At 29.0% G+C, this 12,733-nt stretch overlaps 1 protein-coding gene across 1 annotated transcript in view; it reads left to right on the top strand.

The window, feature by feature from the left end:
- The first annotated feature begins 368 nt into the window (after window positions 1-368).
- LOC107445195 (Protein C kinase 53E) overlaps window positions 369-12,733 on the top strand; it is a 54,973-nt gene continuing 42,608 nt past the window's right edge. The window contains exon 1 of the mRNA XM_016059539.3: window positions 369-646. Within this exon, the coding sequence (XP_015915025.1) occupies window positions 456-646 (191 nt within the window). The 5' untranslated portion in view covers window positions 369-455. The remainder of the gene's footprint in view (window positions 647-12,733) is intronic.

Genomic DNA, 12,733 nt, shown 5'->3' with positions numbered 1-12,733 from the left:
TAATCCTCTCAAATCAGCCCCACCAAACAGAATTAAATCCGAAAAAATTGTGTGGATTTCTCTTCCCGCATCACTAACACGAAATTTAAGCGTTTGTCGGATTCTTATAGAAAATAATCGCCAAGGTAAAATACGAAAAAAAATTTATCCTCACAAATCAGCCTTTTCCCCACCAAACAGCGTTAAAACCAAAAAAATGCGTGTCTATCTCTTCCTTCACCGCATCATTAGCACGAAAATTACGCGTTTTCAGAAATTTTTAAAGAGAAATAAACGCCAAGGTGAATTTCAAATTCAATATTCCATTGGCGAAGGATGAGTGGAGAAGATTTGGCGATAAAACCGATCGAGAAAAAGGCAGACGATTATGAATGAACCATCTCATCCTTGGAAGTCGCCGCTGGCAGCGCCTCCATCGAATTGTATCTGAGGTTGCGTGAAAAGAGCCGGAGCAGATGCGGGAGATGATGAACAAGATGGCGGAAGGCGATGATATGTACCGTAACAACGACGCCACCCCTTTCAGGTCGAGGGCCCGGAAAGGGGCCCTCAAAAAAAAGAACGTCATCTGCATCAAAGACCACAGATTCATCCCCCGCTTCTTCAAACAACCCACTTTCTGTTCACACTGCAAAGACTTCATCTGGTAAGTACAGTTCTCTTAATGCTCGATAAAGCGAGTGTTCGTTATAACCGTATAGTGAACTTATGAATGAAACCCGTTTCGACAGGAGGTTTTTCGTTTTTTTTTCTTCCTGATTTAATTTAAAAATTCTAATTTTTCAAAGAGGAATCAAAAAAAGAAAGACATAAAATGGACTATTTTGCGATACTCTAAAAATATATAAAATTAAAGCAAAATTGGGAACTAATGCTATTATGGTGGGCAGTGTATATCTGCTTCGCGAAAAAAAAAATCCGTACAAACTCTTACCGAAATGTATCGTGGCAATTTATCATTTTAATTAATATTCGAACGGATTAATATTCTTTAAATTCAATAATCTAATCCCATATTTTTTTGAACATCCTATTTATTAGATAGTTTAAAAGGAAAAAAAAAATGTTTTCCTCACAAATTGCCAATAAAATTTTTTTTTTGTGTCATCCAATTGAAATCGAATAAAAAATAAATAGAAAAGGAAGATTTAACTCAAATGTATAAATAAAGTTAACATGCTTAACTTTTTTTGTAAAAGCTATTTAAAAGATAATATGTTTCAAATTTTATTTCGAATGAATGTTTAAAAATTATAGAGGAAAGTATCGAGGAAAAAAAACAATTTATTTAATTAACCTCACATTTTTATATCAGATTTCCAGTTTCATACTCTGAAGTAATTATCTCGAATAAATAATTTCGATGGTCATAAATCTCAAAGTGTTTTTCATCATTTTAAAGAGGTTTCCGATGATCATCTTTGTTCTTTCCTTTTTTGACAATCCGACGAGAGTTACAAAACTTTTTGTATTTTTAAGAGATTTATAAGCGTTTAATATTTTTAACATTTCAAAAAAAAATTTTTTTTTCAAATGAACTCGATAGAATTTAATTTAAAAAAAAAATTCCTCGAGTCTTATAATCAGTTGCAACAAATCTGTCAATCGATGTATTAACAACTGAAATCAGTAATAAAAAAGAATAATTTAATCAGGAATTACATCACACTTAAACCACAAATCAGATCGAAATGACGTTATTATGGATTCATTAACTCACGCAGTAAGCAAGCAAATTCACAAAAATTGTTTCTAAGGATGTACTAAAATTCACGCAAAATGCGTGCTACAAAATTTCGACCACCAAAAAAGAGCTAATAGTTTTAAAAAAGTGCTATACGAAGGATTTTGTGCATCGTTATTTTATTTCCCGACTCACTCATTGGCTACCTGCGATTCTTGTTCAATCATTCATAAAATACTTATCAACACAATGTTTTGTCCACATGATGTTATTCAAATCATTCATTTTAGGAGAGAAGAACTTGTTTAATAAAAAGTTGACCTCTGTAGGAATTGATTGTTTAAACCGACACTGTATTAAAGATGAAATTAGGTAAAAAAAACTCATTCATTGAAAACGCCTATAAAAAGTGCAACAAAAAACACCCTATTATCCGATATGGCTATTAGATCCATACACTCAATACTTTATAAACCAATGGAAAAAAAACTCATAATTTTTAATTAAAAAATTGTGATGTGCATCAAGATTACTAAAATTGCATGATTTTTAAAATACACATAAACTGCAATTCGTATAAATGATAAAAGTAGAGTGCACAAAAAAAAATGAATAACTTTTTTTTCTAAAGATCGGATTTCTCAGGCACTTATTCTTCATGGTCTAAAGGAGCTCAACTATGATAATTAATTTGCCCAGACGATATTTTAAGTTAAGCAAAAACGCGCGTTCTCTAAATACGATAGCTTTGAATTTCTGACCCATAAAATATAACTGTAATCGCAAAAGTATAGTCCCAATAGTTTGGTCAAGAGAGCTGTCAAAAGTTTGAATGTTATTTTAATTTTGATGCGCATTTCGTCAGATTTCTAAAACTTTTTAAATGAATTTAAAAATGTTTGAATACAATTATAAATTTTTTTTAAAATCATTACCTATTATTTTTTAATAATAGTCGGAAAAAGTTTGAATTGTAAGTTCAACAAATTTTTACATCGTTTTAAAAGATTGTAATTTTATAAGGCAAATAACAAAATTTGAATTAAATTGTTCGAATAATTCCTGAGAAATCTATTTTTTTTACAAAAATAGGATATTTAATAAGCTCCAATCATTACGTTTCAGTTCAAGTACTTGAAAGTGTGATCATTGAATCAAGAGTTATTCAAAGTGATTCTTTTTTTTTGTTGCTTTGATTCTTTGCTCACTGTATAGCATTGATGCGTGCTTCAATGAACTATGCTTAATAGTATTATCGTTACTGTAAAATATTAACCATACTCACACTTTAACTGCAGCCTGGATGGTAAGGGTCCATGCACAACAGGTCGTGACCCCGACAGCTGAAGACTCCTCGTGCAGTAAATGGTGACTGGTGTACGTTAAATCTGTTGGGTCACAAAGTCTTCCATGTTCCCGTAACAAATATTACCTCTGGATCCAGGAGTTTCCTTGTCTTCTGGATTGGTTCAAAATGACAAGGAGTAGTCGTCAACCCGAAATTGGGTCTGCTGTGCAACGATGGTTATAATATAAATGGCATTTGAAACTACTTAAATTTCGTAAGAGATTTAACAATAGGTTTGACATAGATAGCCTTTTCTATTCTTGATCAAACATCATATTATGTCTTAAATGTCATGAATGAACTCATTATATTTGCTTTAATGTAAGAGGAGAAACAAAATTAGAACCTAAAAACAGTATTGTTTTTTTTCACATTGAAAACACTATAAATGACGGAATTATTTGGATGTCGGTTACCCTGCAGATTATTTCTCATCAAAAGTTTCATTTTTTGAAAAATAAAATGCAAATAAACCAATGGAAGAAAATGATGGGAGATTTTTTTTAAGTACCTCTAAACGTGTTTCGAAGAAAAAGCTTTTTGAAAGAATAAAAGTTTTTCCTTCTGTTTCTTGCTTACAAGATAAACTGTATAAGAATTTATCTCATTTTTTTACTATTATTGTATAAAATTACTAAATAGAATTATGAAATATTACTAACAGCATTATAGCAATATAAGCACACCGGACAAAAAAATTAGTCACCCTTAGAGAAATCATGAAAAACATCATTTAATAGCGTGTAACACCACCCCTGGATTCGGTTAGGAAGTGAGTCCACAAGGTACGTTGAATCCAGTAATAATCCACCAAATTGCGAGTATTTCGGCGTTTTACCTGTTGTTCCCACATATATTCAATGGGGTTCAAGTCAGGTGAGGTAATTGACTATCTGAGTGTCCGTAAAACCAGTCAGAGATTCTTCCAGCTCCATGAAAAATAGGGGCAACAAACTTTTCATGAAGATGTTGATTGGAAAGGCAACATCCAGAATGTTCAAATAAACATCATGTTGGTGGCCACCTCAGTGAAGATCCATAGTAAGAAAAACACCGCATACAATCAGGATGAAATGCTTCTTTTGAATAAAGGCTGTTCAAGCCGCCTGTGTTCGACTCCCGTCGCAATGTTTTCTCAGGAACCTTCATTTGTAAACTGAAGCAATTCCTGTCGGCAGCGAGTTTTTTCCGACCACAATTCTTATAGACACGCATCGAAACAACTTCATTCACCGTATGAGCCAAACACATTTACACTCCTTTGATCAACGTCACCACGCTATTTAACGGTTCATCGGTGAGCTTATTTGCCGTTATCATATATGGCAACGTTACTTTTAAAAAGTAACGAGTAAAAGTACAAGTATTTTTAAAAAAAGTAACGAGTAAAAAGTAAAAAGTTCTTATTTTAAAAAGTAACGAGTAAAAAGTACAAGTAAAAGTACAAGTACTAAACAAAAAAAGTAACGATTTAAAAGTACATTTCTAGGAAATCGAAAATTCAAAGTAACCTAAAATTTTATTGAATAATATTCTTATGTTCTTTAATGTTTTTGCAAAATTGTTGTTATTTATTTAATTATTTTTAATTTTGAAAGTTATGGATATTAATTTATTTTTAAATTCGGAAGAATATTATAATATAATTTTATAATATAATCGTATAATATAATTTTAAAATCAAATATAATTTTAATATCAAACTTTTTATGGATTTGCACGAAAAAGAAATTTTATCTATTGATTTTAATTTTTAGTTTATTATTTTTATTTATTTAAATTACCATTGATTTAAAATTGTTTTACTCTTTAGAAACGCGTTTTAAAAGCACAAACATAAACAAAGCAAACACGGGGTTTCAGATAGCTTTGTGATCTTTGAGCTAGTAAAAAATAATTGAATGTGCAGTATAAGTTGAAACAGAAGGTATTTAAACACGAAGTTAGCTGTGAATGCATACATATTGCACATTAATTTTATAAATTAAAAAATCATAAGCATTTTTTTTAATTAAATTTTTTTTCTCTTTTTTTTAGAAAGCTTACCGAGTTTTAGAAAAAAGTAACGATTTCATTCGACATTTCCGTTACAAATACTTGTACTTTTTCCCTAAAAAAGTAACGAAAGTACAAGTAAAAGTACTAAATTTAAAAAGTAACGAAGTACAAGTAAAAGTACGTACTTTTTACTTGTACCGGCGGTACAAGTAACGAAAGTAAAAGTACTGCCATATATGGCCGTTATAACATAACAGCAAAGTTTTTATGCGTAAGAATTTTAGATAAAGTGGAATTTTGAACAATAATGGTCTCACTGCGTTAAGGCAAATTTGGATTTATAAGAAAGCACTCTGCTACTGGATACTCCCTAATCACCACCCTTGATATATATTTTTAAAACTATGGACAAAAATCAAGATAAAAAAAAAACCTCGTAGTCAAAAGGAAATTGCTATTGAAATCTGACAAATCACTTGTGACAAAGTTAATGTGAAAACATTAAAACAAGTTTGATTGTCGGTTGTGAATGTGTTTCATTTAATTTCTTAACCCCGCGTTTTGTCATACAATCTAAAAGTTTTTGATCTGGTTTTTATCAATTCGTCATATTTTTGTTTTACTTAAATAATATTTTACTCTATTGTAAACATACTATTCCTTAAATTAATATTTTTAAGGAATATATCTGTTAAGGATGGTCTTTGTGGAACACACTTCATATTATTTTTCGAATATTGATTTTTTAAGGATGATCGAACTCATGGAATCATATTATAATTTAATTTTCGTACTTGAATGCCAGCAAAAAATATTTGTACAAAAAAATAAGTGCTCATTTGATAACTTTAATAGGGTTTAACGGAAACTCTGTTTCTCAAAAGTATAGTTCTTAATACCACTCATTTAGTAAAAAAACACAAAACTAAAAAGAAAATTTAGCCGAATAAATGCTCTAAGTCATGGGTCGCCAAACTGTTTTGATCATCGACCCCTACATAATTTTTCGAAATCTCCATCGATCCCCATAAAAGTGATTTTCTGTTAATTAAAAATAAACCCTATTAGATACTGTGTTTGTGAATTTATTTTATGATTTTAAGCATTTATTAAAGTAATAGTACATTGTAAAACACAGTAGTTTTATGAAAAATACATTAATGTTGAAATTTAAATACCTTAATATTTATTAAATAATAAGTAATTATAAATAAGTAGAAATAATAAGTAAAGTAACTACAGATTTATTGCTTCTTAATCAATGAAATGGNAAGGTTCGCTATATTAGGTTCAAAATTGGTCAATTTTAATCTTAAATCCCCTCGAAACTCAACATTCAATTTATTTATGTACTTAGTAAAGATTGAATTTACGTGACTGAAACCGGCTTCCACCATATGGGAACTTGGAATTGCTAGCATATATAGCTGAGTTTTTTCATAAAGATTTCCATATTTTTGCATTATATTTCTATTTGTCCAGAATTTGCTTATTGTGGAATTTTTAAAAGCGTGCTTCAAGATCCGATTATGATTCAGCAAGCTCATCTTGCAGGTTGATGTCCACGTTTTCAATTTGAGCAGAAAATGGCACTCTAATCCAATCAGGGATGTCTATGTTTTCCAAATCAACAAAGCGCAGTTTAAAATCGTCGCTCAATTTTTGAGGATGACCTGTATATATTTCCAAGTCTTCTTCTTTTATTTCTAATAGTCGTAGATTTGATAAATACTGATAATCCCTGCGTAGCAATGAGGATCTAAATAAATTTAATTTTACTTGGAAGCCTAACAGTATTCTTCAAGCTTCGAGCTGGTTGTATTTTTTTACGAAAATTACAAAATGTTTGAAGATATTATTATTTTAATTTGATATGAGTAGTTTAATTTAATTTCTAGTTAGTAGTAAACAGCAATAATGTTGTTTTATTGCTGTTTACTGCTAACTGGAAATTAAATTAAACTTATTTCATACAAAATTGTTATTCTTAAGAACAGTTAAAGATACACATCAGATTAAAATAATAATATTTTCAAAAATTTTGTAATTTTCGTAAAAAGATACAAAGTGTGCTATAGTTTTGTCGCAGGCTGTACTAATCCATATTATTAATGCTTACCTTCTTTTTTTACATGTATTGATAATTAAAATTGATATCTAAACTAAACGAATGGTTTTATCGAAACAATAACTAATTATCCAAAACTATAAAAGTTTTAATAATGACACTGTTCAATACTGTTATAATATTCAATACTGTTCACAGTTTGCAAAGATAGCTGAAACTGAATATGATATTTGCGTTTGTAGCGTCAATGCTCGTCACACGTGACATTTGGACAAGCGCACATATGTATATGACTTAAAAACCAGAAGTGCAGAGTTCGTGTCACTGCGTGCTGGTACGTAAATACTTGTTTCACCCGAATAAATATACGTTTATTAATTTATGTTCTATAAAGAAACTTATATTAAGTCAATTATAAAAAAAATCCTAAATTTTACATACTTAATTAGGTATGTGTGATTTGCGTATTAAGAACTGTTTTTTCTTCGACCCCCAATCGAGCCTTCCGATTCGGATCGACCCCCATTCGACCCCCTGGCTCAGATCGACCCCCGCTTTTGTTAAATAGACCCCTGGGGGTCTATATAGACCACTTTGGCGACCTCTGCTCTAAGTGGTGTCAGGATAATATTACCACATATTGTAAAAATACATTTTAATTACCAAAATTATTATGAAAGCAGAAATCACTGAGCTTTTGATGTTCCCGTGGTAAATTTTACCATATTCTGGTAGTTATGACTATACTTTCTTTTTTCAGAGTAGTTGTATTGATCTTGTCTTGAATTTTTTGTTTTCTCGTCTGAACGTGTTCATAACACTTAAAATTATAAGTGATTTGTTTAAAATATTTGTTGAAATAAATAATTAGGGTGATGGGATCCATCACCGCTAAACCCACCCTAAAAACACCATTTAACCCATCGATGATCGGGTTCCTTCCTTCTAAAATCCAGCAAAATTCATATTTCATCACTAAAAAAGGAACAGTGAGCATTGACGGGTAAATAATCCTTATAATATCCTGCTAAGCAAAACTTCAATGGGCCTTGACAATTTAGAATCCTATTCAGATCGATCTCTAAAAAATAGGGCATTGAAAGGTTTTTCTATAAAATACAATTTAGCAAAGCATCATTCTTAAAGTAGGAACATTTGACGAGACGTTAGTTCCCATGAAAGTAACTTCAATGAAAATTAACAATTCCTAAACTGCAGTTCGATGGCAATATTTAACTTTCTTGTTTATGCTTCAGATTTTTGGAAACACTTTCAGAATGTTGCAACCGATTTGTTAAAACAGTTTGTATTCAGCCAAATTCTATTTTTAGATGAGGGCGGGGAAAAAACACAAATCTTTTAAATTTGATAAATGATGTTTTCAACTGAAAGGATTTTTCTTTTTAGCAGTGGTATTAATTGTAAAGGAATTCACACAGTCGGTTCAGTTATGACATATCATTGGAAGCTCTCTCATTTGTCACATTTAAAACATATATTGTCTAGCTCAGATACTTTCAGATGAATAAGAACTGTATAATAAGCCTGATTCACACATAGTATTTGGCCCAAATACTTTTAGGCTAAATAGAAACAATGAGCAGATGTTCATATTAGGGGTTTGGGAAAAAGTTATTAAACCCTATTTTCTTAAACTAAGCAAAAAGTTTTACTGAAAATCCCTTTAAATACGTCATGGATATTAGACTATTGAAAATGTATTGACGCTTAAAGTACATTTTACTACATTTAATCATAAAAAAGTATTTTTAATTAGGATAATAATTCATAACAATTAATAACGTATAATAGTTATAAATTATATTGTAACATCCTCACAGAGCTTATTAATGCGAAACAAGTAACATAAAACTACTTATTTCCTTTTAATTATTACACTTTTTTGTCCCATATAAAACAAATGAATTAAACTTAATGAATAAACGCACAGATTTTTTGAAATTCCATTTTTTTAATGTAAAAAAAAGCAGACTATATATTGAAAAACACATTGTTATTTTTAATTCTCGATTATATTCGAGTGTGAAAAAATATAGCAGCATAAAATACAACGCCGCTCTAATTTTTTCGAGTGTGCACAGTTTAGCGAATTACGCACAAGTTGAATAAAACTATCTGAAGTGTTCAAAGGAATGTATTTGAATGGATGAATACTAACGATTTTGAACAAAGGAGAACTAATAGAAGGAACATTTCCACAATTACGTGACATAAAGATTAGGAGACCTTTCGTTCGACGTACAAAGCTTATGAAAAACATCGAAGAAATATGTAAGATTAATTGTTAAATCATTTTGTTACGCCAAACAAACATACAGAAGCGCGCTAAAACTACACTTTCCTTAGCATCTATAAAGTAATCTATAAACCATATTTTTAAAAATATTTTCTCAAAGAAATATTCAACTCACTCTGTTCAAAATCTTGAATTTGTTAAATAATGTTAAAAAGTTTAAAAATTAAGAAATCACTTGCGTCATTTCAAGCATTTTTTGACCAGTATTAAATTAAAGAATAAAAAATAATAAATATAAAAAAATTATTTTTTTTACTTTGAATTATCTTTGAACGTATTCTACGAATGCGTTCAAAATGTGTAGAAAAAGTAGTGGCCTATTTTGTCCCTGATGATGATTATCTCTGCGGGAGAAAAAATGTCACATTTTAAGTGAGTTCTTTAATGTATTAAAAGGAGATCCTAATTACGAGACACATCAAATATTCCGTGTTTTATTTTGCGCAATAAAATGTGAAACTCAATTCTTCATCATTTTATACCTTTAATGTTTAGTTAACACATCTAAAAATTAAGGGGTACCCTTGCAATGATTTTTTTAAAATAAAGCTAAAATCATATATTTTGTGGATGCTTTACATACTCATTTAACTTATAATCAATAATTTACCTTAAAAAAATTATTAAACTTTTAAATTTTTTTTAAATTTTTAAAAAAATTGAAAAAATTCAAAATTTTTACTTAAGGCCTTTTTTTTATTTTAACATATTTAAAAAAAATTTTCCTAGTGGTTGCAATATTCATCTTAACAATTTTGTGCATTCATTTGTTGTTATATCTGTTAGAATATTTTTTATAGATTATTTTGTAAAAAAGTAGGAAAAAAAGGTTAAAAATTCCTGTTAGGTATATATAACATGCTATAAGAATTGTAATATATCATAAAATGCTTATTCCATGCACAGTTTAAATAAGTGTATTATACTTAAGATAAAAAAATTTACATCGAAGCTCTATCTTGAATGGAAAAAATTCCTTAGGGATTTAATTAAGGTTAAAACACAAAATTATAATCTATGAGAAAAAGCACTGCTGAGCAAGTTTCTATATTAGTGTAATTTAAAATCATTCATAACATTTTTACAAATGCAGATAGAGAGATGATGTTTATTTCAGTGCATTTGAAATAGTTTGAAGTTTTATTATAAGCAATAAATTTTTTTCAATATTTGGGTCACTTTTTGGGTACCCCTTAAAATGACTTCATAAAAATAGGATTAATTTTATTTACACCATAAGACTTTTAATTGATCTCAAAAATAAATGGTTAAAAGTACCGAATGAAAAAGAATATCTTTCCTAGGCCTTTTTGGGAGCGCACTAACAACATATTAGGCTTATTCATTTTTTATTCTTTTGTATAAATTACTATTCGAATACAATATTGTGAGTAGGCAGTAAAATTTCTTTAAACTTCATAAGTTTTCAATAAACTTTGTCGCTTTAACTCATTTTAAAAAGGCGATTCTTTAATTGAGCTTAAATTAACTTTATGGATATGATTAATTTTTCTCACCCTAAACATTTAAGTTGATCCCAAGAACAAATTGAGTAAGAAAAAAAAAGGCATAAAAAACACTATTATGAGCTATTTTGAAAACGCATTACTTGTAAGCATATTTGAGAACGTAAATGGTTTATTTAATTAGTTGGAAACTAATTCCTTTCTTATTTTTTCATATAACTTACTTTTTCAATAAATTCTGAAGCACATTTGAAGCAATTTTTGAACATTTTATTCCTTATTCATACTTATATATTTTTGGGATGCATTTTTAACACTAAAAATAAATTTTTCAGTACAACTCGTTTAACTTACTTTTTTTGTTTTCACTGAGTTTTTTATTAATTAAAAAAAACATTAATGCATAGCTGAAATTTAATATATTAATATGTTATGCTTAATTTGATATGTTAATATCATTTTGTTTGCGCCATAACACCTTAATTGATTTCAAAGATGAATGGTAATAAAACTGAACATGGAACAAGGAAACAAAAAACAACATTAGAAGACATTTTTTGACCATGTTATATTTCTTATTCATTGCTATATATTTTTAGGATATTTTTTAACTCTAAAGTTACATTTCTTAGTATAACTCATTTCGTTTAACTTACTTTTTTAATAATTTCTGAAACTTACTGCTATATTTCGTTGAGGTTTTGATTAATTTAAAAAAATTATTAATTGATAACTGAAATTTAATTAGCTTCCAGGATATGATTAAAATGATTTGCACTTATAAATTATCTCAAAGATGAACGGTCAGAAAAGAGAGCGCGGAATAATGAAAAAAAAAAACTCTATTGTAAGACATTTTTTATTTCTTATTGATTTCTATTTATTTTCAGTATGCATTTTTGACTCTAAAGTTTACATTTCTTTGAGTTCTTCCATAACTGTTTATTTAAATTAAAGGTCCCAAATCTGCTGAATAAGTTAGTGGCAAGAAATCACACTTTTCATTTCTTTTACTTCGTTTGGGAGCACAAAAAAAAAGATACGTCACAGTTTATGCTTTTTAGAGACGAAACATTGTGCATGAGAAATCCGCTAATTTCGTAGTGTGACTTCGCTTTAGAACTATTTAAGGGACATAAAGTTCGCCTCCTGTCCCATTGACGATACTTTAAACGATTTTCAGAGCCAGTTTGTCAAACGCTTTCAACAATGGCGTATCATCGAATATTGAAAAAACGATCGTTTTTATCACTCAAACCAAACGACTGAAACATCGATTTTCGCCATTTAATGCAAAATATTTTGTAAGTGATAACAGTAACGTTTGTATAAAATAATTTAAAATCATAAACAGAGAAAAAATTGTTGCTTTTCTAATAAAATCGCTTATTAAAAATAAATAAGAGCGTTTGGTTTTATGTAAAGAGCAAACGATAAATGTTGACGCCAATTTTCTCCCAAGAGTACAAATAAAAAAATAAATTCTTAAGTGATATCAGTAATAGTTCTAAAGAAGTATAAAAAATTACAAATAGGAAATAACTTACTAATTGTTTGCTTTTCTAACGAATTGTCTAAAAGGCACTATTTCATAGTGAATCAATTTTTATTCGCAATATCGCAAGTAAATAAAAACCATTGGTTTTGCTTAAAGAGCAAACGATCAATGTTACGTCCATTTTCTCCCATGAGTTCAAAAAATGATGTTCAAAAATAAATCAAAAGGTGATATCAGTCATAGTTGTATGAAAGCCAAAAATATATATATATATACATATATATAAATAAGAAATAAATACTTTTTTTAAGAAAAAGTTTAAAGGTTGCTATTTTAAGAAAATAACTTTTAAAA

The sequence above is a fragment of the Parasteatoda tepidariorum genome, chromosome 6 (genome assembly GCF_043381705.1).
Source record: "Parasteatoda tepidariorum isolate YZ-2023 chromosome 6, CAS_Ptep_4.0, whole genome shotgun sequence".
In the NCBI taxonomy this organism is placed as follows: domain Eukaryota; kingdom Metazoa; phylum Arthropoda; class Arachnida; order Araneae; family Theridiidae; genus Parasteatoda; species Parasteatoda tepidariorum.
Note: the sequence above shows the minus strand (reverse complement) of the source record. Positions and strands in the feature narration are given on the sequence as shown.